General features: G+C 56.6%; 1 protein-coding gene across 15 annotated transcripts in view; it reads right to left on the bottom strand.

The window, feature by feature from the left end:
* The window catches only part of obscnb (obscurin, cytoskeletal calmodulin and titin-interacting RhoGEF b), a 40594-nt gene that overhangs the window by 10875 nt on the left and 6858 nt on the right, over window positions 1-22861 (bottom strand). For 4 of the 15 annotated variants that reach the window (XR_008416436.1, XM_053884029.1, XM_053884025.1 and 1 more), the window contains exons 10-64: window positions 22548-22829; window positions 22204-22479; window positions 21856-22131; window positions 21284-21565; window positions 20926-21207; window positions 20583-20858; window positions 20120-20395; window positions 19785-20057; window positions 19456-19722; window positions 19124-19393; window positions 18788-19054; window positions 18444-18710; window positions 18260-18372; window positions 17981-18134; window positions 17752-17913; window positions 17591-17695; window positions 17136-17402; window positions 16781-17050; window positions 16447-16713; window positions 16089-16355; window positions 15757-16023; window positions 15416-15685; window positions 15085-15354; window positions 14728-14994; window positions 14369-14635; window positions 13979-14245; window positions 13589-13855; window positions 12989-13255; window positions 12599-12865; window positions 12181-12447; window positions 11751-12017; window positions 11059-11133; window positions 10922-10990; window positions 10773-10847; window positions 10361-10423; window positions 10199-10279; window positions 9913-9981; window positions 9622-9693; window positions 8006-8272; window positions 7663-7929; window positions 7286-7552; window positions 6777-7046; window positions 5888-6154; window positions 5543-5821; window positions 4980-5237; window positions 4594-4860; window positions 4213-4485; window positions 3200-3466; window positions 2819-3094; window positions 2474-2746; window positions 2004-2294; window positions 698-1939; window positions 345-626; window positions 188-269; window positions 6-127 (exon numbers count right to left, since the gene is read on the bottom strand). Coding sequence is in view for 14 of the 15 variants with exons in the window: in XM_053884029.1 (XP_053740004.1) it covers window positions 6-127; window positions 188-269; window positions 345-626; window positions 698-1939; window positions 2004-2294; window positions 2474-2746; window positions 2819-3094; window positions 3200-3466; window positions 4213-4485; window positions 4594-4860; window positions 4980-5237; window positions 5543-5821; window positions 5888-6154; window positions 6777-7046; window positions 7286-7552; window positions 7663-7929; window positions 8006-8272; window positions 9622-9693; window positions 9913-9981; window positions 10199-10279; window positions 10361-10423; window positions 10773-10847; window positions 10922-10990; window positions 11059-11133; window positions 11751-12017; window positions 12181-12447; window positions 12599-12865; window positions 12989-13255; window positions 13589-13855; window positions 13979-14245; window positions 14369-14635; window positions 14728-14994; window positions 15085-15354; window positions 15416-15685; window positions 15757-16023; window positions 16089-16355; window positions 16447-16713; window positions 16781-17050; window positions 17136-17402; window positions 17591-17695; window positions 17752-17913; window positions 17981-18134; window positions 18260-18372; window positions 18444-18710; window positions 18788-19054; window positions 19124-19393; window positions 19456-19722; window positions 19785-20057; window positions 20120-20395; window positions 20583-20858; window positions 20926-21207; window positions 21284-21565; window positions 21856-22131; window positions 22204-22479; window positions 22548-22829 (13596 nt within the window). In the remaining variant the exon portion in view is untranslated. The remainder of the gene's footprint in view (window positions 1-5; window positions 128-187; window positions 270-344; window positions 627-697; window positions 1940-2003; window positions 2295-2473; window positions 2747-2818; window positions 3095-3199; window positions 3467-4212; window positions 4486-4593; window positions 4861-4979; window positions 5238-5542; window positions 5822-5887; window positions 6155-6776; window positions 7047-7285; window positions 7553-7662; window positions 7930-8005; window positions 8273-9621; window positions 9694-9912; window positions 9982-10198; window positions 10280-10360; window positions 10424-10772; window positions 10848-10921; window positions 10991-11058; window positions 11134-11750; window positions 12018-12180; window positions 12448-12598; window positions 12866-12988; window positions 13256-13588; window positions 13856-13978; window positions 14246-14368; window positions 14636-14727; window positions 14995-15084; window positions 15355-15415; window positions 15686-15756; window positions 16024-16088; window positions 16356-16446; window positions 16714-16780; window positions 17051-17135; window positions 17403-17590; window positions 17696-17751; window positions 17914-17980; window positions 18135-18259; window positions 18373-18443; window positions 18711-18787; window positions 19055-19123; window positions 19394-19455; window positions 19723-19784; window positions 20058-20119; window positions 20396-20582; window positions 20859-20925; window positions 21208-21283; window positions 21566-21855; window positions 22132-22203; window positions 22480-22547; window positions 22830-22861) is intronic. The other 11 variants (XM_053884027.1, XM_053884028.1, XM_053884033.1 and 8 more) reach the window with 11 other exon arrangements.

The following is a 22861-nucleotide window of genomic DNA, read 5'->3' as shown; positions in this document are numbered from 1 at the left end:
GGAACCTTTCACTCGGAGCTGCATCTTAGCCATGGGAGAGCCAGGACTGGCATGGACGTCACGGAGCTCCTCCACCACTTGTGGCAGCTGGTCATCTTCAGCCACGGACTCGAAGGTCTCCGTCTCCCTGAAGACAGTGACGGGTTCAGAAGCAGCTCCTCGCTCTCACACCCACATGAGCACGTACCTGGACAGGTAGCCCTTGGCACTGATGTAGGACGAGGTCTCAGTGGCATCGGCGGCAGTGTCGTAGTCGGAGCTGCAGGACACTGAGGGGGAAGAAGAGAGAGGCGCTTGGCATCACCCTGGGGCGTGAGGGCAGCGGCGGCAGCAGCAGGACTCACCGTCGACCCTGAGCTCCGCCCTGGTGGCGGCCAGGCCGCTGCTGTTCTCAGCCGTGCAGCGGTAGACGCCCATGTCGGACGGCAGCACCGTGGTGATGATCAGCTGGTGGCAGCCTTCCTGGTCCTCATTGATCATGTAGTGGTCGCTCTCCTCCAGCAGCTTCCCGTCCTTGTACCAGCGGACGGCGGGAGACGGCTTGCCGATGACCACGCAGTCGAAGCTGACGGGGTAGCCGTCGGGCACGTCCTGGCTCTGGAGCTCAGTCAGGAAGACGGGCGCAGCTGGGAGAGAGGCAGCGCTTCACGTCAGAGGAGCAGAGCGAGTTCAGAAGCTCGCCTGGGAAGCCGCTCACCTTGGGCTTGATCTGGAAACACAGGCTGCCGCTCCTGGGTGGGCGTCTGGGTGCCGTCTTGGGTGTAGCCCATCTTTCTGATCCGCAGCTCCACCTTCAGGGGCCCTGCTTCCATGATGGTGGTGTCCACCGGGACGCCGTGCACCGTGAACATCTCCTGGAACCTCTGGGAGGCCACCTCGGCCTCGCTCCGCGTGTCGAAGCGAATGTAGATGTAGTGCTCGTCCTCGCGGTAGGAGTGGGGGTCCGGGGGTCGCATGTCTCCCTCGTCGGCGCTGAGGAAGGGCTCCTCTTCCACGTCCGGAGGCAGACGGGTGCGTAGCAGGCGGCGCAGGCGGCGACTGGCCTGCCTCAGCGACTCGTCCATCTCGCTGCCCGACGAGCTCTCGGGCTCGCTGTCGGCGCTGTACCCCACCGTCAGAGGTCGGCGGCCGGAGGAGTCTCTCACCGTTCCCACCGTCACTTTCCCGCTGTGGGACGTGACTCCAAACTTGTTTGTGACCTCACAAGTGTAGACGCCGGTGTCCTTGGTGCTGACCGAGGTGACGACCAGCGAGCAGGTGCCGTCGTTGTAGATGTCGATGTGGTGGTGCTTGCCGTCTGACAACGGCTCCCCATCCTTCAGCCAGGAGACTTTTTCGGGTCGACCGTCCACCACACATTCCAGGTGAACGGTGCCGTTGGGCTCCTTGGTCTGGTCCTTGAACACACCTTTGAAAACGGGGCGCATGTCCTTCCGAGCCTTGTAGCCCTTGAAAGCAGCTTGGATCTTCACAGCAGCATCTCTGAGCTCTGGCTCCTCGTCCTTGCTGATCTCCAGAGCGCCGGCTTCTTCAACAGCCACCTGCTTGGTTTCAGTACGAACGGCAGCCGTTTTCGTCTCGGCCATCTGGAAGTGAGCGAAGAAGCGGTCGGTGGCTGAGGTCTCGCTGCTCACCGTGGCAGCAGCCGTGCTGCTCTTCTTCAGGTACGACACCAGACTTGGTCCTCCAGGTGCAGACTCGTCCTCGGAGCTGGGGAAGAGGCTGCTCTTGCTCTGCTCCTTGGCCGGCGTTTTCACCTCCACTTCCTTGGACGCAACTTTCCCGGCGACCTCTGGCTGCTCGGAGATGGAGTCCAGGGACGGCTCTCGACTCATGCGCCTCTTCTTGGCTGAGGCCTCCAGCAGGTCATGAAGGTCACCTTCCTCCGCGGTTTCAGGAGGCAGCCCCGGCTGAATTAGCGGCTCACGCGCCTCTGGACCTGAAAGCACAGCGCCCCGTCAGACTGGCGTCGGTGCCACCTGCCGGGTCCTTGCTCTGCTCACCAGCCAGCACAGTGTGAGGCAGCTCCACAGGTTCCCCGGTCCCCGCTCTGTTGATGGCTGCCACCCTGAACCTGTAGCTGCTGCCCGAGACCAGGTTTTCCACCACAAACTCGGTGTTGCAGACGGGCTCCGTGTGACACGGAAGCCAGAGGGCGCTGTCCACCAGCCTCAGCTCCACACGGTAGCCCAGGATGGGACTCCCGCCGTCGTGCAGCGGCGTGAACCACGACAGGGTCACAGTCTTGTGAGTTTTACCGAGGACCTCTGGGTCTTCTGGAGGATCTGGGACAGCTGCAGAGGGAAAAAAAAAACATTTTCATTTTCAGTCAACCACATGACTAAACCCCAGGGTCCAGGAGATCATGAGCCTGTGTAACACCGTGACAGTGGATGACTTCAGTGAAGTCGTCTTTTCCCTTCACTTGTTTCTCAGACGGAGCTAAAGGCTGGCCCCAGGTCGCGTCACTCACTGATGGTGGTGAGTTTAGCCAATGAGAGGGCGTCTCTGGCGGCGAAGGTGATCTCCTGCTGGGGCTGAAGCGGCGCCTTCCTCAGGGTGAGCTGGTAAGAGGCGCCATCCGCCCTCATGGACCACTGGTCGCTGGGCTTCAGCTCAACTCCGTTGGAGTACCAGGCCACTTCGGCGGCAGGAACGGGCTCGGTCAGCTGCACGCTGAACTCCACCGGGTCGCCCACAGCAGCCACCGTGTCCTCCAGAGGCTTCAGCACATCCAGCTGCCAGCCTGCAGACAGAGGTGGGCTGGGTGTTTTATATACATACATATATATATATCGCACCGTGGAGGAACGCTTACGCTTCACAGCGAGTTGGGCGGACGTGGAGGCACCGCCGGCTTTGAAGGTCACGGTGCAGCTGTCCTTCATACTCAGATCTTTCAGGAGCAGCAGGTGACGGCGGCCGCTCTCGAACGACACGATCTCAGCGTTGGGAGACTCCCTCACCGGCTGGCCGTCGATGGACCAGCCGCAGTCTTTGCTCTCTGGGCGAGAGAGCGAGCACTCGAACAGAGCCTCGCCTCCGTCAAAGGCCTCGGCGTTCTCCAAGCCCTGGACTATGTCGACGGGTTTGGCTGCAAGAGAAGTAAAGCAGTGAGGAACAGAGGAGCATCGGAAGGACCCTGGCTGAGGCGGGGCAGCGAGGCTTCATGAGGTGGAGCAGGTGGAGCAGAGCTCACCTTCCACATGGAGCGAAGCCACCACGCAGGTCCCCTGCGCCTCACACGAGTATCTGCCTGCGTCAGCAGCAGACACACAGCTAAGGAACAAGCGAGCCACATTCCAGTCCTGCTCCACCACAACCCTCAGACCGTCCGGCTGCAGCGGCCGACCGTCTTTCTTCCACGTGGCCTTGACCGGCCGTGAGAACTGGCAGATGAACTCCGCCGCTTGGTTCTCGCCAACGCAAAGGTCCTTCATGTCATTCACCACTTCAACTGTGGGATCTGAGGTGGGATCAGGGGTCACAAGGTCAAGTCATGGCCGTGACACAGACACGTGAAGGACATGCCAAATGACACCTGGGCTTTAGAACACGCTGGCAGCTGAAGGTTCAGGTGCTCCAGACCTTCCTGCCGCCGTCAGCAGAGCTGAATCTCATGAGTTTGGAGGGAGGTGAAAAGCCCAGCCATCACCAGCGAGTAGACACGGATGATGTTAGACATACAAGCTGCAAGTCTTTCCGCCGTGATGGAATTAGAACAGAGGTCAGGGACGTTGGTGGCGGGCCAGAGGAGGGTGGAGCAGCAGGAAAGCAGCACGCTGAACTCACCACAACAAGAGCCAGTTCACATGCACACCACGCATCCAGTCTGGAGGCTTCAACCTGCAGAACTGCGTCAGTCTTCCCGAGGCCCCAGATGAATGCTGTGTTGCTCATAACATGCTGTCGTCCTTGTCTGTCTCCACTGAACCTCACTGATGCCTCCCTCCTCACCGCCTCCAACATCCAACCTAACTGCGCAGACTCCTCTCTGACTCAGTGGTCTCCACCCTGCCTGCACTCTCCTCACCATCATGGAAAGCCATGTGCAGCCAGGTGCTTGGCATGAATTTAACAAGGGTTAGGAGAGATGAACGTGTTACTTGCTCATGCACAGTTCACAGTCCGACACCAAGCCAGCCAACACCTATCAGCTCCGCTCCGTTTGGCCCGCGCTGATATGGGCGTGTTGCTCCCAGGTTCCTATACCTTTGACTAAGAGCTTTGCGGTGGAGGTCAGGCGGCCGGCGTTGAACACGACGCTGCCCGAGTCATGGGTGGCCAGGTTCCTCAGCGCCAGCGTGTAGACGTGACCCTGGCTGTGGCCTAGCTGGCTAAAGACGCCGTTCTCAAGCACGGTGCCGTCCAGCCACCACTGGACCGGGCCGGCCGGCGAGCTGGACAGCTGGCAGCAGAAGCTTGCCACTTCTCCCACAAACACATCAACGGACTTAAGCCCAGAAACAATGAAGACCTCTTTGGCTGGAAAATAAACATAGAGACACTGAGCTTCACTGAGCTTGACCTCAGCTCAACACCTCCCCCAACAGGTTCCACGAGCCCACAGTGCCCTCCAGCAGCGGACGCTACCTTGCACGGCTAATGAGGCCGTCGTCAGTTGGTCCCCCGCGTCACAGGTGTAGTAGCCGCTGTCCTCCAGGTCCAGGTTCTGGATGGAGAGCTCTCGCACGCAACCGTCCTGAGACATCTTACACTTCTTCCCAGGCTGGAGGACCATGCCTCCCTTTCTCCACTCAACACGGGCCCCTGGCTTGGACAGCTCACAGCGGAGGACGACATCATCGCCCTCCACGGCCTCCTGGCTTTTTAGCTCTTTAGTGAAGAACGCCGGGGAACCTGGTGAGAACGCAGAGTTGGTCAGACTGAGGCTGAGACTGGGGCCACTCCAGGGGAAGGTCTGAGTCTTCCAAGTGCCAACATGAGCCACTTCTGCAGAGAGGAACCCATTTCTTTACCTTCCACGGTCAGGGTGACGTCGCACTGAGCGTCTCCGGTGTCACACCTGTACACGCCCGAGTCCTCCAGAGCCAGATCCTGGATCCGCAGCTGATGGCTAGCACCACTGTGCTTGAGGTCAAACTTCAGACCTGCTTTGATGGGTCTATTGTTTCTGCTCCAAGTGACCGTGGCTTTAGGGTCGGACACGGTGCAGGCCAGGGTGACACTCTCACCCTCCAGCGCCCGCGCGTTACCAGGCTTTTCCAGAAATAGCACTGTGAATAAGACAAACCCATCACATGTGAAAAACAGAGCCACGAGGGGGCAACAAAGGAAAAGCCATCCGTGAGGGGTTTCAGAGAAGGATTCCAGGACTCCAGGAGATTGGCACTTTCAGTCCGGTAACTAATGACAAGCCAAGTCGACCAGACTTCAGATGTTTCAGCACGTCGCACACCATCCGGGTCCCCAGTGAGACGTCAAGCTAGGCTCTGACTGCACCCGGGAACGAGTCTCAGTAACTAAGAGAGTGTGAATCTGGAGGAGCCAAAGGAGCGGAAGGCTGCTCCGTCTTCTTTACCTTTAGGTTTCTCCTCCACCAACAGACAGGCCACACTCTTCTCCTCTCCCACAACGAAGGCAACGTCTCCTGACTCGTCCGTGGTCACCATCTTCAGCACCAAGCGGTGCACTGGACCGTGGCTGCTCATCTGATTCAGATCATTATTCTGGAGCAGATTATCGGCGAGCCACCACTGGCCCGTGGTCACGTCGGCCTGCGACAGCTCGACCTGGAAGACGGCGTCCTGCCCGGTGGCCACGGTGACGTCGCAGAGCTCTGTCACGATGCGTACGCGCTCTGAGTGGACGGGACGGCGAGAGGTCAATGCTGCGGACCCGCATCCTCCGTCACACACTTCTTTACCTTTCACAGTCACCACAGCCGAGCTTTTCCGGTCCCCGCTGTCGCAGCTGTACTCTCCGCCGTCGCCCGTGGAGACGGCGTGGACAACAAGAGTGTGGCAGGTCCCCTGCTGCTCCACAGAGAACTTAGCTCCGGGGCATATCAGGCTGGAGCCCTTCCACCAGGTCACCTTGCAGTCCGGACTGGAGGTCTCACAGGACAGAGTGGCTTCGCCCCCTTCAACCGCCTCCTGACTTTCCAGGCTCTTCTTGAATAGCACCGGCGCAGCTGTCAGACAGATCATGGTCACAACCAAGAGAGACTTGAATAACAATCCAGAGTGGTCCAGCAAAACCACGTTTCAGGGGCTGAAGCTGTCGTGACTGCTGCTTCCAGCCTGTAAACATCCCTCCAACACATGAACCTGTCGGCGGAAGATCGGCAGCAGACGACGGTTCCCTCACACTAACAACAAAGAAACCTTGGTGGGACCTGAAACCCCACTGTGCTGCTGAGGTGATGATCCGTGTGGGAGAGCAACAAATACAGTGGCCGCTGAGGAGGCCTCACGCTAAGTTTAAACCTAGGAGGAGGTTTTCTTCTCTGTCAGTGTGTAAAGACTGGAGGTTAGCAGGTGAGGTCTCCAGACCAGTTGCACCGCACTTATGAAGGAGAGACAGCAGACTTCCCAGCCACCTCCCAGCTCAGCAGAAGAATGGATCTGGAGCCTCTCGTCCTCTGAAGGACGCGGCACTCTGGTGCACAGAGCTGCAGCATGGCCTCCCTTTTTCCACACACAGCCTGGGTGTGTGGTGGGAGCACGTTGCGGAACACTACTGCCACCTGTTGGCCCATCCAGCTGATGGTTCTTGGCAGTTTTTCAGACGTCCGAGCAACACAGCGACCTTACCTTTGACGGTGAGAGAGGCCGTGGACGTGTTGCTCCCCACCGAGAAGGTGACCGTACCCGAATCAGCCTGGGTGACGCTGTGAAGCGTGAGGCGGTGCCTCCTGCCCTCCGCCTCAATCACATTCATCTGGTTATTCTGAAGCGGGACGTCCTGCAGCCTCCACTGGGCTGACGGCGCGTCCTCGTGTGACACCAGGCACTCGAAGTGAACGTCGTCTCCTTCACACACCACACAGCTCTCCAAGAACTTCAGGATGGCCACCTCAACCTCTGCTTGATGGAAACCAGCGACATTCAAGTGATCGTGTCAGAAGTGACGGAGGAGAAGGAGAAGGATTTTCATTCAGAGGAGCAAGAAGAGTGAGCGAGAGCGAGTGAGTTAAGAAGGAGGAGAAGGCTGTGCTCTGAGTCAAGTGGAAGGGAAGGCCACTTCAAAGAAGGCCCACCAGGCGGGGACATGTGGAGAGTGTGGTCATGCAGAGGGGGAAGGTCAGGAAAGGAGCTCCTACCCTGGACAGTGAGGGTAGCCGTGGTGGTGTGGCTGCCGGTGTCACAGGAATATTCCCCCGCGTCAGAGGACTGCAGCTTATAGATGAGCAGCTCCACAGCCGCTCCTTCCTGCCTCAGCTGGTGCTTGCTGCTGGACTGCAGCAGCCTGTCCCCGTGTCTCCAGACCACGCTGGCTCCAGGCTTGGTGGTCTCACAGCAGAAAGTGGCTGTCTCCCCCACCTGCCTTTTCACATGCTCCAGGCTGGACTTGAAAAGAACAGGCTGAGCTACAGAGAGAGAGAGAGAGGTTGGGACAGGAAGTGAGGGCAGCGCTGGAGATGCCTGGCGTCCAAGTCCTGCTCTGGACTGTCAGGTGGGGAAGGATCGTGGTCATTACCCGTCACCGTCAGCTGCGCGCGGCTCTGTCGGTAACCGGTGTCGCACGTGTACCAGCCGGCATCGTCCTTGTCCACGTCAGTGATGACTAATGTAGCCAGACGCCCCGACTGTCTGATGTCGTACTTGGAGCACAGACAGAGGCCCAGCTCTCCTTTCCTCCACTCCACAGGGGCAGCAGGCCTGGAGAGCTCACACCGGAGGGTGGCCCGGCCGCCCTCGTCCGCAGACGTGCTCGAGAGGTCTTTCGTGAAAACCACCGGCAAAGCTGACAAGATAGACGCACAAGCGCGGGTCAGTGAATGAGCGGGCCTGCCGGGGGAACCGCGAGCGGGCGCTGTTACCATGGACTGTGAGTGAGGCGGAGCTGCTGACACTCTCTGCAGAGCAGGAGTAGTTCCCTGTATCCTCTGCTCTCAGATCCAGGATTAGCAACTCATAAGTGGATCCCTTCTGGGTCAGCTGGTATTTCTCTCCGCCACACAGCACCTCAGAGCCCTTCTTCCACTCCACGGTTAGTCCGGGTTTGGACAGCTCACAGTGCAGGGTCACACTGGAGCCCTCCTCAGCCTGCTGGCTTCCCAGCTCACGCAGGAATGTGAGCGGGACCACTGAAGGTTGAATGCATGGAGAGGGTTCTTCAGATCACTGAGCGACCCCAGAATGACCTCCACAGAATCACGTCCTTCTACTTCCATACTCACCAAGACATTTAAAATGAAGTCATCAGATACAGAAAACAGACTCTGAGTGTACGCTGTGTGATTTTCACAGTGCATTTCTTCAACTTTCAGCACCTGCCGAAGCAGGTCCTCCACCTTCACCATCAATCATCAGTCTCACTGGTTGTCCTCCTCATCTTCATCATCCTTGGTCCAACCATCTCCCCTCCCTAACATGGTCTCCAAACCTCTCCACATTTCCCTGTGATTTCTGTCACTACCAATGTCAACCTCATCGTCTTCATCTCAGACTCCTGTGTGTTGTTGCTCTTCATATGTTAGAACACAGGAAGGCAGGAGCTGTGAGGAAGGTGCTGCCTGAACCCAACAAAACACCCCTGAAGTTCACTTTTCTGAGCTAATAACAGACAAACACAAAACCAGTAGGAGATGACAAACAGGATAACAACACGCGACCGTGTCAGAATGTCGAACAAAAACCCAGTCAGCCTTCACAGGTCCAGCGTAGGAGAAGCAGGACCAAGATCTGGTCTGACTCGAGTAAGGCTTCCACTCACCAACATCAACACGAGTCACCACATGATACATCACACACTGCAACAGCTGTCCATCAAACTTGTCTGCTGACTGACTGCTGGCGTCGCAGCAGACATCCCATCATCATCAGCAGGCGTCAACAGCACTGGCCTGCAGGGTTGCCATGGCTACAACCAGCAGCAGCATTAGCTAAAGGATTTCACAGTTTTAATGAAGCACTAACTGTGGGACGCCCCAAAACCAATCAGAAAAATGAACGTGGGCCCGTGGGACCAATAACCAGCTGCAGAGAAAGAGCGCCCTCACTTTCATATGGACCAACAAGAACCAGGTCGAATGTAGAGAAGTGAGATGAAGTGATTCAGTCCAGCCGTGGCAAGCCTCAACCACAGATCACCATCTATGACTGCCAACACATCAGCTAAACCAGCAGCACTGCGAGCCCTGATCCAGCTGATCCCAGCCAGGCCAGGCAAGAGCGCCCCGGCACCAGGCACAGGTCAGCACTCTACTGACATCAGCTGCGACCCTGTCCAGAAACACACGCGGCTCACCACAAACAAGCAAGTCCTGATACACCGAGACACGGACGTCAACACCAGCATCCATGCTCCTCACGTTGCACCCATCAACGGTGGCATCTTACAGAAGACGACAGAGGAGACACGCCCGGGAGACAGAGCAGCTGGACAAACAGAAGCTGAGCACAGGCTCTCCAAACAAAGCCACAGTGACTTTACCTTCAACTTTATGGGCCCTGGACTGGCTCTCCTGTTTAAGGCTTTGCTGCTGATGAGACGTCTGAAGCGGCACTGCCATGGGATCAAAAGCACACTTCAGAAACACTCACGATGAGGCTGAAAACCTGGGTCAATAAGCATGAGTTAAAGCGCCTGAGCCTGCACTGGAGGAGCCACGAGAAAGTGGCAGCAGAGGTCTTGCCTGAAGCAGGACACGGGCCAGACTTTCTCCTGCGACAGGCACTGGGCTGCATGAGCACAATGATGCAGCAACACATTTCTGCTTCATACCTTGGTGTGTTTCTTTGGTTCCCTGCCTCAGGGTTGGACGCAAAGCAGCAGCAGGCGATGGTCCCGGGGCTGAGAGCAGATGTCAAACAGTCTCAACGTCTAGAGACGACGATTTCCAACCAAACAAAGCAGCCCAGCAGCCAAACTTGTCAGAGAAGCAACAACCAGGTCTGGCACCCACCCAAACATGACCCAGATTACCCAGCAGCCACGGATTACACAGCCTTTACTGAAGCCCTTCAGAGCAGCCACAACCTTCACTCCAGCAAAGCAGACATGTATTGACCTTCAAGCTTGACCTCCTGAGTCCGAGACTCTTTATGGACTTGGACTTGGGATGTCTGTCCAGAGGCTTGCAGCTGGACAACTATTGAACACAACCCTGCATTAGCCTCCACTGACTTGGAGCTCTGAGCAGAGAAGAAGCAGCGTCGCTGCTCGACAATACCTTCGACTGTTTCCTTCATTTCTGGTCTCCTGGCCTCCTCTCTTGTGACCTCCAGGGTTCTCGCTGAAAACACAGTTCATAAAAATGACGTTGAACGATACAAACAAGTAGATGACAGAGTCCATTTAGCCAGTAGCAGAAAGCTCAAGCAGAACTCAAGAAGCAGACATCCACCGGAGAAGATGTTGAAGACTGGGCCGAGCAACACACGACCTCACGTGGTGCACGACTGATGAACTAATCCTGTAGGCCACACTCAATGGCTTGGAGGTCCAGGCTTGGCCGCAGGTTAGTGGGGTGCAGTGTGGAGACTGACTGAATAAGATGGCTGAACTGGACACACACGAGCAACGGCCAACTTGTACTCGCCACATGAAGCGACACGACAGCCAGCAACAACAACAGTTCATACCTTCAACAACAGTCTCTTTAACTTCCTGCCTCTGAGACACAGGTTTAGCAGCATGAACCGTAGAAGGCCTCTCCCCTGACAAACCAAGAACACAACAAACAAAGCCCTCATTTGTCTGAAACACTGGGGCAGTGCGGGCGTGTGTATACCCCCAGGAGTCCCGCTCGTCCAGCCCTGTCGATGTGCGTCTCGTGTCAGCGCTTCCTCAGTCGCACCAACTGACCATTCATCCAAAACAAGAATTATTTTGAGATGTTCTGGCAGCCATTCGTGAGAGTCTGTTCACCTTCAACTTTCAGCTGCTGCGTCTCCTTCACCAGCGCCACTGCAGCAGCCTGTCCACGGGAGTGTTGCCTCACTGCTGAGACGGGACCAACATTCTCCTCTGAGTCAACACTGGAGCCAACATTCAGGTCAAGCATATTCAAAACTGACAACAAGACGGAGGCCAAAGAGAAACATGTCTTCAAAGCCTCCAGAACCTCAGCGGTCGCCCAGCGAACATATCAATTCCACTGCAGTCAGTCATGGACAGCAGTGTGGCTGGAGCACGGTGCTCCAGCAGGACAGACGTCAGTGAGCAGAGCAGGATCAGAGGGAACAGGCGGACAAGAATAAAGCAACACACGTCAGAAACTTCCACTGTCTGGACCCTGTCCTGCCTGAGGAGCTTGTCCTCGGCTTCTGGGGCCCACAACACAGAGGCAGGCTACACACAAGATGAAGAGTCAAAACAACGAGCGAGCACGATGGCTGAGCTCATTCTGTTTGTCAGGAATCGCTCTGTCTTTTTTCCTTCAGGGCTTCTGAGCTGAAACTCTCGTCCTTCAGGTGTGTTTCGACAAACATATCACACTGTTTTCAGAGCAAAGAGCAGGGATCCTCGCGTCCACAACCCTGCCGAGCTCACGTCACGTGTTTTGCAGTTTCTGAGAATTTCAGAAAAGTGCGTCACCTGAGACCATCTGAACCTCCTACCTTTGACACGGAGACTTGCCGAGGTCTTCTGGTCCCCACACACGCAGCTGTAGTCTCCACCATCTGCTGGCACCACTTCACAGATCTGGAGTTCACTCACACAGCCTCTCTGGGTCACCAGGACCCGGCCTCCAGAGCTCAGGAGCTGCGCTCCCTTCCTCCACTCCACTGGGACTCCAGCTTTGGAGAGCTCACACCTGAGCGTCACACTGGCTCCCTCCTCGGCCTCCTGGCTCTGGAGCTTCTGCGTGAAGGTCACTGGCTTGGCTGGAAAACACATGCAGAAGAGAAACACTCCACCTGCTCAGTAACACCAAGGTCACAGCAAGGTCGTGGACCACATGAAGGCAAAAAGGGTGCAGAATGAAAACAGCGATGTCAAATGAGCAACATGTCTTTCCCACATTTATGACTCCATGAGTCCTCCTACCCCTTATGGTCACGTTTGCTGAGGTCTTCTGGTCTCCACACACACAGCTGTAGTCGCCACTGTCTTCGACTGTCACTTTGCTGATGGTCAGCTGATTCAGCGAAGCCTCCTGCTTCAGCAGGACCCGGTCTCCAGATCTCAGGAGCCGCGCTCCCTTCCTCCACTCCACTGGGACTCCAGCTTTGGAGAGCTCACACCTGAGCGTCACACTGGCATCTTCCTCGGCCTCCTGGCTCTGCAGTCGCCGTGTAAATGTTGGTGGTGAAGCTGCACGTGGAAAAGCAGAGACAGCTTGGTCACAGGACGACACAGCGGGTGCAGTTACAGGGAGAGACACGCCATCAAACAAGGCAGCGCTGCAGCATCTTGCGTAAACCCAAACACGTTTGCCTCTTCTGACGCTCATGATTTCTCCTACCCTGGATCTGGACACTTGCTGTGGTGGTCCGGTCTCCACACACGCAGCTGTAGTCCCCACTGTCCTCAGGCCGCGCCTCGATGATCTGCAGCTCATGTGTAGACACCTCCTGCTTCAGCAGGACCCGGTCTCCAGAGCTCAGGAGCCGCGCTCCCTTCCTCCACTCCACTGGGACTCCAGCTTTGGAGAGCTCACACCGGAGCGTCACACTGGCTCCCTCCTCAGCCTCCTGGCTCTGGAGCTTCTGCGTGAAGGTCGCCGGCTGGGCTGTGTGTTTTAGTGAGCAGTTAGTGCGGAGCAACACCAGAAGACACATGTGAGCTGGAGAGTCAAGTGCTAAAGCTTTAAGCCCTCTGTGCCTCCCTCTGTATTCTGCAAAGGTCCTCGTACCCTTGACACTGAGGCTGGCTGCAGTGGTCTGGTCTCCACACACGCAGCTGTAGTGGCCACCATCTTCAGGCAGAGCCTGCAGGATTTGCAGCTCATTCTCGCAGCCGCTCTGTGTGATCAGGTGCTTGTCTCCAGAGCTCAGGACCACAGCTCCCTTCCTCCACTCCACTGGGACTCCTGGCTTGGACGTCTGACACTTCAGACGGACTCTGCTTCCCTCCTCTGCCTCCTGACTCTGCAGGCTCGCTCTGAAGGTCACTGGCTGGGCTGAGTTGTGCAGTGGAAGAGTTAGTGCGCAGCAGAAAGCTGGGCTTGACAACAGCAACACTCAACACCCAGCAGATGGGGAGCCATTCAGATCAGTTATCCACGTGTAACATGCATGATAGCCACCGCAGGAATGAAAGCAGAACCGGATGCTTGAATCTAGAAGTCATCTTGGTCCTGTGGAGGCATGTGTGAACGCTTGTGGCCTGGCGGGGTCAGCGTCACTGACCAGTGTGGATGACTCCAGTGAAACCACTCGTACAGATGTGTGTTGTTAAAGGATTGTGAGGGAGAAGGTCTCGCCGGGGAGCGGTTCACAGTAGGTCTTTGTACCTTTCACTTTGAGGCTTGCTGTGGTCCTCTGGTCTCCACAGACGCAGCTGTAGTCTCCGCTGTCTTCGGGCACGGCCTTGCTGATCTGGAGTTGATTCACCAGAGCCTCCTGCTTCAGCAGGACCCGGTCTCCAGACCTCAGGACCTGCGCTCCCTTCCTCCACTCCACTGGGACACCAGGTTTGGAGAGCTCACACCTGAGCGTCACACTGGCTCCTTCCTCGGCCTCCTGGCTCTGGAGCTTCTGCGTGTAGGTCGCTGGCATGGCTGGAAAATGATCTAGTGGTTAACACCTGGACTGGTACGAGACTCAGGTGGGCTTCCATGAATATAATCTGCTTCCAGATGACAAAATGAGGCCGAGACATCTGAGTGCTAATGTCCTCCTACCCGTGACCTTGACACTTGCTGTGGTCCTCTGGTCTCCACAGACGCAGCTGTAGTCTCCGCTGTCTTCGGGCACGGCCTTGCAGATCTGGAGTTGATTCACCAGAGCCTCCTGCTTCAGCAGGACCCGGTCTCCAGACCTCAGGACCTGCGCTCCCTTCCTCCACTCCACTGGGACACCAGGTTTGGAGAGCTCACACCTGAGCGTCACACTGGCTCCTTCCTCGGCCTCCTGGCTCTGGAGCTTCTGCGTGTAGGTCGCTGGCATGGCTGGAAAATGATCTAGTGGTTAACACCTGGACTGGTACGAGACTCAGGTGGGCTTCCATGAATATAATCTGCTTCCAGATGACAAAATGAGGCCGAGACATCTGAGTGCTAATGTCCTCCTACCTGTGACCTTGACACTTGCTGTGGTCCTCTGGTCTCCACAGACGCAGCTGTAGTCTCCGCTGTCTTCGGGCACGGCCTTGCTGATCTGGAGTTGATTCACCAGAGCCTCCTGCTTCAGCAGGACCCGGTCTCCAGAGCTCAGGAGCCGCGCTCCCTTCCTCCACTCCACTGGGACACCAGGTTTGGAGAGCTCACACCTGAGCGTCACACTGGCTCCTTCCTCGGCCTCCTGGCTCTGCAGCTTCTGACTAAAGGTTGGTGGTGAAGCTACAGAGTTTTGTGTTAAAAACAGATTTGGGAACCAAACCACAGCAGAGACCAGCAGCAGCAGACCTGCAGAACAGGCTTCAGTCGCTCACCTCTCACGGTCAGTTTAGCCATGCTCTTGGCCGTGGCTACATCGCACGTGTAGATATCCGTGTCTCTCTCCTCCAGGTCTCGGATGGTGAGCGTCAACAGTGACCCCTTCTGGGACATTTGATAGCGGCCACCAGACTTGAGCTCAGCGTGACCTTTCAGCCAGATGGACGTGGACGGAGTCAGCGCAGTTTCACACTGCAGCGTCACGGCTTGCTTTTCTGCTGCCTGACAGTCCTGCAGCTCCTTTGTGAACCTATGGATTGGTTCTGAGAAGAGATGAGGGGAGGACGCATGGATGGACAGTTTGATAGATGTACTTCATTATAAAAATCATTAAGGAAAACACCTGGTCTGACCTTTGACCTCCAGCGTGGCCCTCGTGGTCGCTCCACCCACGACCTCGCAACAGTACTCTCCAGAGTCTTCAGGAGAGACGCTGGAGATGACCAGTTTCATGACCTTCCCCTCTTGCTTGATGTCGTACTTCTGACCTCTCTTGATGGTTTTACCATCCCTGGCCCACTTCACAGTGGAAGCAGAGTGAGTGACTTCGCAGGTGAAGACGGCAGCTTCGCCAAGAAGGGCACTGACGTTTTCTAGGCCCTTGGAGACGGAAGAGGCTCGGCCTGCAGCAGAAGACGCTTGTTACCACCTTGAGGCGCGAGTCACGTGAAGAGCGTCCTTCACCTTCCACTGCCAGCGTTGTCCTGGAGGTCAGGTCTTTGATGGCGAACAGCACCTCGCCAGCGTCGGCAGGAGTCACTTCTTGGATCACCAGCATGTACTTGCGTCCTTTACTGCTGACTTTGAAGCGGCCTCCGTCCCTGACGGTTCGACCGTTCAGACTCCAGCAGCTCTCATCCGTGCTCTCACGAGACAAGATGCACTCGAAGCTGCACGTTTCTCCTTCAATCACCTCGGCGGACTTCAACCACTTGGTTATTCCGATGCCTATTTCTAGAAGAGAGCAGTTGAAATGAGTCCTCCACAGTGCCGCCGCGCGGCTCAGCGGCGACAGGAAAACCAACCTCTCACAGTGACCCTGGATGTAGAGAGCTCCGTCCCCAGATCGCAGCTGTACTCTCCTGCGTCCTCTGTGGTCACGTCCTTGATAATCAGCCCCAGCGATGTGCCGGTGTGCAAGAGCTCGTACTTGGATCCAGCCTTCAGCAGGTTTCCTTCCTTCCTCCATACGGGGGCCACCCTGGGCTTGGAGGCCTCACATGCCAGAGTGATCATCCCCTTCTCCTCCCCGATCACGTCGTCCAGCGACTTGAGAAACACGGCGCGCTTCTCTGGAGGAAGCAGAACATTGACACCGACACTGGACCAACGCCAGCAGACTTGCATCGCTCCCTACCTTTGACTTTCAGCGTGACGGACTCCTTGGACTTCCTGGTCTGAGCCGTGATGACCCCACCATCCTGAGGTGCCAGGTTCTTCAGCGTCAGCTTGTGAGCTTTGCCGTCGTGACTGATAGAGTTGACCTCGTTGGTGAAGAGCACTTTGTCGTTCAACAGCCACTGCAGCTCTTCGTCGGCGAAGTTGACCTCACAGGTGAAGACGGCGTCACTGTCCTCCACCACCTCTGTGTCGGCCAGGTGTTTGGTGAACTGAATGTCACGCACTGGAAGGAAGAGAAACATTCACATGGTTCTGCTCAAGTGTATGGACAATAAAGCCACTCAAATCTTTCACGTGAAAACCACTGGTTCAACCTTCGACGGTGAGCGTCCCTCTGGTTTCTGCCGGCCCAGACTGGCAGCGATACTCTCCAGCGTCCTCCTCAGTCAAACTGTGGATCGTAAGCTGAGCTCTGGTGGCATCTCGCTTCAGGTTGTACTTGTCAGAAGCCGTCAGAGCCACTGGTCCTTTGAGCCAGTGCACTTCTTTAGGTGCAGCAGAGAACTTGCAGCTGAGCATGGCCGAGCTCTTCTCCTTCGCCTTCACGTCTTTGATGGGCTCAGCCACCTCTAGGGGGCGCTCTAAAGGTCCAGGAGCAACGAAGGAAGTCAGGCTGCAGTGAGACGTCACAGAGGGTCGAGACTTTACCTTTGACTGTGAGCTGAGCGTGAGACTTGCTCTTGCCGGCCGTGAACTGCACGGGCCCCGTCATGGAAGCTCGGGTCTTTTTGAACGTGAGCCGGTGCAGCGTCCCTTCTTTCTCCAGCTCTGTGTCGGCACCTTCCTGCACGGCGGCTCCGCTCAGCGTCCAGATTGGAGGTTTGACTAGCTCCATGCTGATTTCAACCTCGAAGACGGCAGCAAACGGTTCCGTCACCTCCACGGAACTCAACTCTTTCACGATGCTGATGGACTGTTCTGGACGGGAAGAGGTTCCAGGTCTGAAGGCTGTTCTCATACATGTAACCAGGTGAGACAAGAGGGGAGAAACGTGCAATGCTACCTTCCACCAGCAGTTTGCAGGACGTCTTGTCGTCGTCTGCGTCGCACGTGTACGTGTCCTCGTCACCAGAGTCCACATCGTTGATGGTGAGCTTGCGGTACACGTCTTGACTCTGGATCTCGTACTTCTTGCTGGGCTTCAGCTCCAGCTTGTTCTTGTACCACCTCACCTTGGCGCTGGCCCGTGACACCTGGCACTCCAGATGGCCGCGGTGCTTGTACATGGCTATCTTGTCCCGGAGCTTCTTCACAAACTTCACGGGCAACTCTGCGGCGGGAGGAAGAGAGCGACGTGAGCTCCGCCAGGCCATGGAAGGAAGGCCTTCCACAGAAGACTAGAGTGGACAGCTCTCTTCTACACCGTGTTTGAATGGGGTGTGGCCTCGGATTTAGGAATGTTGAGAACCCTCTTCCACTTGGAAAAACACCAGACAAAAATGATGAACAAGATCTCACCTTTGACCCTGAGTTTAGCGACCGACGAGGCCTTCTCGGCGGTGAACTTGATCTCACCAACATCATCTATGGACACACTCTTGAACAGCAGCACAAAGGTCCTGCCTGTTCCAGAAAAGACAAATCAGCGTCCGTGGCAGGACAGTGCCACCCTCGCTGACCTTCTTGTCTCATCTTGATGTTGTCATTGACTCTCAGCTTGGCGTTTCCCTTGTACCACTGGCACTGCACCTCGTCGTGGGAGACCTCGCAGACAAAGGCGGCGCTCTCTTTCTCCGTGGCCTCGACATCCTCCAGCTTCTTAACAATCTTGATGTCCCTGGCTACGGTCAACACATCGTGCGGCTCTTCAGTACAAACCAGGTGCGTGGCGGATCTGAACAGGGTTACCATGCACGGTGAGTTTGGCTGAGGTGTTGTCGTCAGCGGTGCGGCAGATGTACGTTCCTGCGTCTTCTGGGAGGCACCTGTTGACGATCAAGGTGCGTTTGCGGCCCTGCGAGTGGATGCCAAAGTTCTTCCCCGGCTTCAGCTCCACATCGCCCTGAAGATCATGTTCAAGGACACTGATCAGTGGGACACGCTCCATGCTCAAGTGAAATAAATCAGCTAGATTCCAAGCCCCGCCCACATCTTTTGAGAAGGAAGTGAAATGAAAGATCTGGGCACCTTGAACCACGTGACCTCTGCGTTGGCTCGGGACACTTCACATTCAAGGGTGGCTTTCTCCTTCTCAGGAACGCTGACATCCAGGATGGGACTGGAGATCATAGCAGGAGGCTCTGTGGGATGAACACGGCGTGAAGCGCAGTGAGACCTCGAGGCCGGAGGCGCTGGGTTCAGTCAGCCGTACCGGTAACAATGAGCCTGCAGGAGGAATGGACCCCCTCCGCCTGGAAGGCCACCGTTCCGCTGTCTTCTCTCCTGAGGTTTGACAGCGTCACGGCGTGCTTCTTCCCCAGGGCCGAGATTCTGCAGTCTGGTCCGGCTTTCAGTTTGGTTCCGTCCCTCGTCCAGGAGGCCTCCACGTCCGCCTGGCTGAGCTCCACCTCCAGAGTGACGGTCTCAGACTCGTGAGCCTTGGTCTCCATCAGGCCTTTCGTGATCTGGATTTTCTTCACTGTGGAGAGAGTTTGGAGATTCTGCTGAGCTGGCGCTTCCCATCACTGAGGAGGAGGTCAAGTCATCTCCTCTTACTTTCTACTGTGAGCTTGGCCTGGGTCTTGTCGTCCAAGGTCTCACAGGAGAAGAGGCCACGGTCGGCGTACGTCACACTCTTGAAGACCAGAGCCTGCTTGGCTCCATCCACCTGGATGGTCAGGTGACCCGCGGGCTGCAGCACCACGCCGTTCTTCATCCACCGGACCTCTTCAGATGGCTTGCTGAGCTCCACCTCCAATCGGACTTCACTCTGCTCCTCCACCGTCAGGTTCTCCAGCTTCTTCTTAAACATCACAGGCTCGTCTGAGGGCCAGAGAAATGTCAAACACACAGAAGTGCTTTTAAAACCACTTCACCTGGACAGTGACTCACGCTCAACTTGAAGGTTGGCTTTGCAGCACTTGCCCTCGGCGTCGACGCTGATTTCTCCGGCGTCTCTCTGGGTGACGGACAGGACCGTGACGGAGTGGGTGCCGCCCCTGTGCTCCACTTTGTACTTGGAGCCAGCGCTGATGGGGGCGCTGTTGTGGAACCACCTCACCGTGGCGTCTGCCGGGCTCACGCTGCACTTGAACACGGCGTCTTTGCCCTCGGTGGCGGCGACGTTGTTCAGCTTAGCCGTCAGTCTGACTGATCTGGGCGCTGGGAGAGAAGAGCGGCGAATGAGCCGAGGACCAGAAGAAGCCCGGCGTGACGTCTCTTACCTTTCGAGGTGACCTTAGCAGAGGTCTTGTCATCTTTGCACTCGCAGCTGTAAAGCCCTTCATCCTCCTTGGTCATGCCGGTCAGCGTGAGGACCCGCTTGGCCGCCTCGGTCCTGATACAGAACCTGCCACCAGGCTTCACCTCAGCACCGTTGCAGTACCAGACGACATCCCCCGACGCTCGGCTCAATTCACACACCAGACTCAGCGTCCCTCCCAACTCAACTGCAGCTTCTTTCAAAGGGACGACAAACTTCACCGCGGCCTCTGCAGAGAAACCACCCAGAGTGAGGCGCTGAGCGGCGCTGACGGCAGACTCCATCGCTCACCTTTGACCTGGACTTTGAAGGTGAGACTGTCGTCAGCCGTCTGGCAGGTGTAGGCGCCGCTGTCCTTGGACTCGGACGACTTGACGATCAGCGTGTGTGAGAGTCCCTCCTTCTTCATTTCATACTTGCTGCTCTTCTTCAGCTCCACTCCATCCCTGAACCACCTGACGTTGGCGCTCTCTGCGGTCACTTCAGTGGTCAGCACGATGTTCTCACTTGCTTCAATCACACACGTGTCCTTGACAAGCTTCTTCTGGAACTTGACCGGCGTTTCTTCAGGGAGGGAAAGCCAGGTGAGTCAAGTGGCGGTGAAGCTGGGCAGGTGACCACCTTACCTGTCAGCTGCAGCTTGTAGAGCAGCTTCTCAGACCCGGCCTCACACGTGTATTCACCCGCGTCCCCTCGCTCCATTTTCTGGATGACCAGCTCCCGACTCCTTCCCTTCGACTCCATGTGGACGTTGCTGCCGGACGTCAGCGGTTTCCCGTCTTTGTACCATTTGACCTCTGTTTTGGAATCGGAGACCTCACAGCTCAAGGTGGCCTTCTTGGACAGCGTCGCTTTCACCTCTGTCTGGACTGATGCAGCCTTAGAGAAGGCAGCGGGAGGTTCTGCAGGGAGCACGACGACTCTTTAGAAGCACAGAAATCCCTGCAGAGGGGACTCGTGTCTGGCACTCTGTCTCTCGGTGAAGGGTGTGTGACCTCACCACTAAGACAGGATCCATTTGGGCTCGTTCCAGTCCCATATTTTCATACTATCTGAGGACATGCACCCGAGCAGTGCGGTGCAACATACCTGCCACCTGGATTGTGAAAGCCAGCTTCTCACTTCCCACTTCGCAGACGTACTCGCCAGCGTCCTTCTTCTCCACACCGTCGATGATCAACCGTCGGACTCGCTCCTTCGATTCCAAGTGTAACGTCCCGCTGGCCGAGAGCTGCTTGCCATCTTTGCACCACCTCACCAGCGTCTTGGGATCAGACACCTCACAGGAGAGGACGGCTCTCCCAGACACCGTGGCTCTCACCTCCTTCTGGACTGAGTGCTGGTTGCAGAAAGTCGGAGCAGCTTCTGAGAGGAAAGAGCACCATCAGGTTTCTTTACCTTTCTTTATCTTCCACCGTCAACTTTGTTTTACCTGCAACCTGAAGGTTGAAGGCCACTTTCTCTGTCCCGACTTGGCAGCTGTATTTCCCAGCATCTTTCTTCTCCACACTGCTGATCACCAGCTGGCGGCTCTTGCCCTTGGACTCCATCTGAACTGCCCTGGTGGAAGTGAGCAGCGTGCCGTCCTTGAACCATTTCACCTCCGTCTTGGCATCAGCTACCTCGCAGCTCAGAGTGGCTTTCTGGGAGAGCGAGGCTTTGAGTTCCTTCTGGACGGCCTCTTGGTTGAGGAAAGCAGATCGATCTTTGGTTTCTAAAAGACACAGAGTTCATGAAGCTCCAGCACGATGGCTTCACGACAGACATCCAAAGAACCATGACGCACTGACCTTCCACACAGACGAGGAAGCTCATCTTCTCTGTCCCTGAGGAGCACACATACTCTCCGGCGTCCTTCTTCTCCACTCTCTCCAACACCAACTGGCGAACCTTCTCCTTGGACTCCATGTGCACAGCCTTGCTAGACGTCATGAGCTTTCCATCTTTGTACCACTTCACCTCCGTCTTGGGGTCAGACACCTCACAGGTCAGCGTGGCTCTCTGAGCTGCAGCAGTTGTCACCTGCCGCTCCACTGCCTCTTTATTGCAGAAGGCTGATGTGGTCTGAACCTCTGCAGACAGAGGGAGGAGAGAGCAGCACTTGGTGAAGCTGTCATCTCTTCCACGGCTGCAGAAGAGCCTGACACAACGTCAGCAGTTGAGAGTGGAAGAACCCAAACTGGATTGAGTTTTTTAATACAAGCAGGAAAGCTGGACGCGTGAGTCGGGGATTCACAGCTGCTGTGAGTTAGCAGGGTTGAACCAACCGTCCAGTCACAGTCACAGACACACGTGCCTCAAAGTTGTCGGCGGCGTCAGGACGGTGAACAGAGAATGGAACATGGAGCTGAGTGAGGCCCACCTGCCACCTGGAGTCTGAAGGTCATCCTGTCGGAGCCCGCCTCACAGACGTACTCCCCGCCATCCTTCCTCTCCACACTGTCGATCACCAGCTGCCGGCTCTTGGCCGTCGACTCGGCGCGGACCGTCTTGCTGGACGCCAGCGCCTTGCCGTCTTTGTACCACTTCACTTCAGTCCTGGCGTCAGCCACCTCGCAGCTGATGATGGCCCTCTGCGACAGACTGGCCTTCACCTCCCTCTGCACAGACTCTTGGTTGGAGAAGGCGGATGCAGCGTCTGTGGGAAGAAAGTCACACCCGTGTGAGAGTCTTCCTGAGCCGGTCTCCCGCCGCAGGCCACGCCTCGCACCTGTGACAGTGATGTTGAAAACCAGCTTCTCAGTGCCAGCCTCGCAGCTGTACTCTCCAGCATCCTTCTTCTCCACGCGGTCCAGGACCAGCTGCCGAGTCTTTCCCCTGGACTCGGTGTGGACCGTCTTGCTGGACGTCAGCAGCTTGCCGTCTTTGTACCACTTGACTTGGCTGCTGGGCTCGGAGACCTCACAGCTCAGGGTGGCTTTCTGAGCGACCACAGCTTTAACGTCCCTCTGGACGGAGTCTTTGTGGAGGAACACAGGCTGGGACTCTGAGGAGGAAGAATGAGTGCGGCTGAGTGAGGGGACCTGCCTCACCACACCAGGGCCGTGCTCTCACCCGACACGTGGATCTTGAAGACCAGCTTCTCCCCTCCGGCTTCACAGGTGTACTCCCCGCTGTCGCTCTTCTCAACCTTCTCAAACACCAAGGTTCGGCTGCAGTCCTTCACTTCCGAGTAGAGCGACCTGCTGGAGACCAGCCGCTTGCCATCTTTGTACCACTTCACCTCTGTCTTGCTGTCAGACACGGAGCAGGAGAGATGGGCTTTTTGGGAGAGCGTGGCCGTCACCTCCCTCTGGACTGAGTCCTTGTTGGAGAAGACCGCCTGCGCTTGGGTTTCTGAGGAAAGGACAGGAAGTTGCTTCACTCAC

The sequence above is a fragment of the Synchiropus splendidus genome, chromosome 13 (assembly GCF_027744825.2).
Source record: "Synchiropus splendidus isolate RoL2022-P1 chromosome 13, RoL_Sspl_1.0, whole genome shotgun sequence".
NCBI classification, from domain to species: domain Eukaryota; kingdom Metazoa; phylum Chordata; class Actinopteri; order Syngnathiformes; family Callionymidae; genus Synchiropus; species Synchiropus splendidus.
This window is presented reverse-complemented; position numbering and strand designations above follow the sequence as displayed.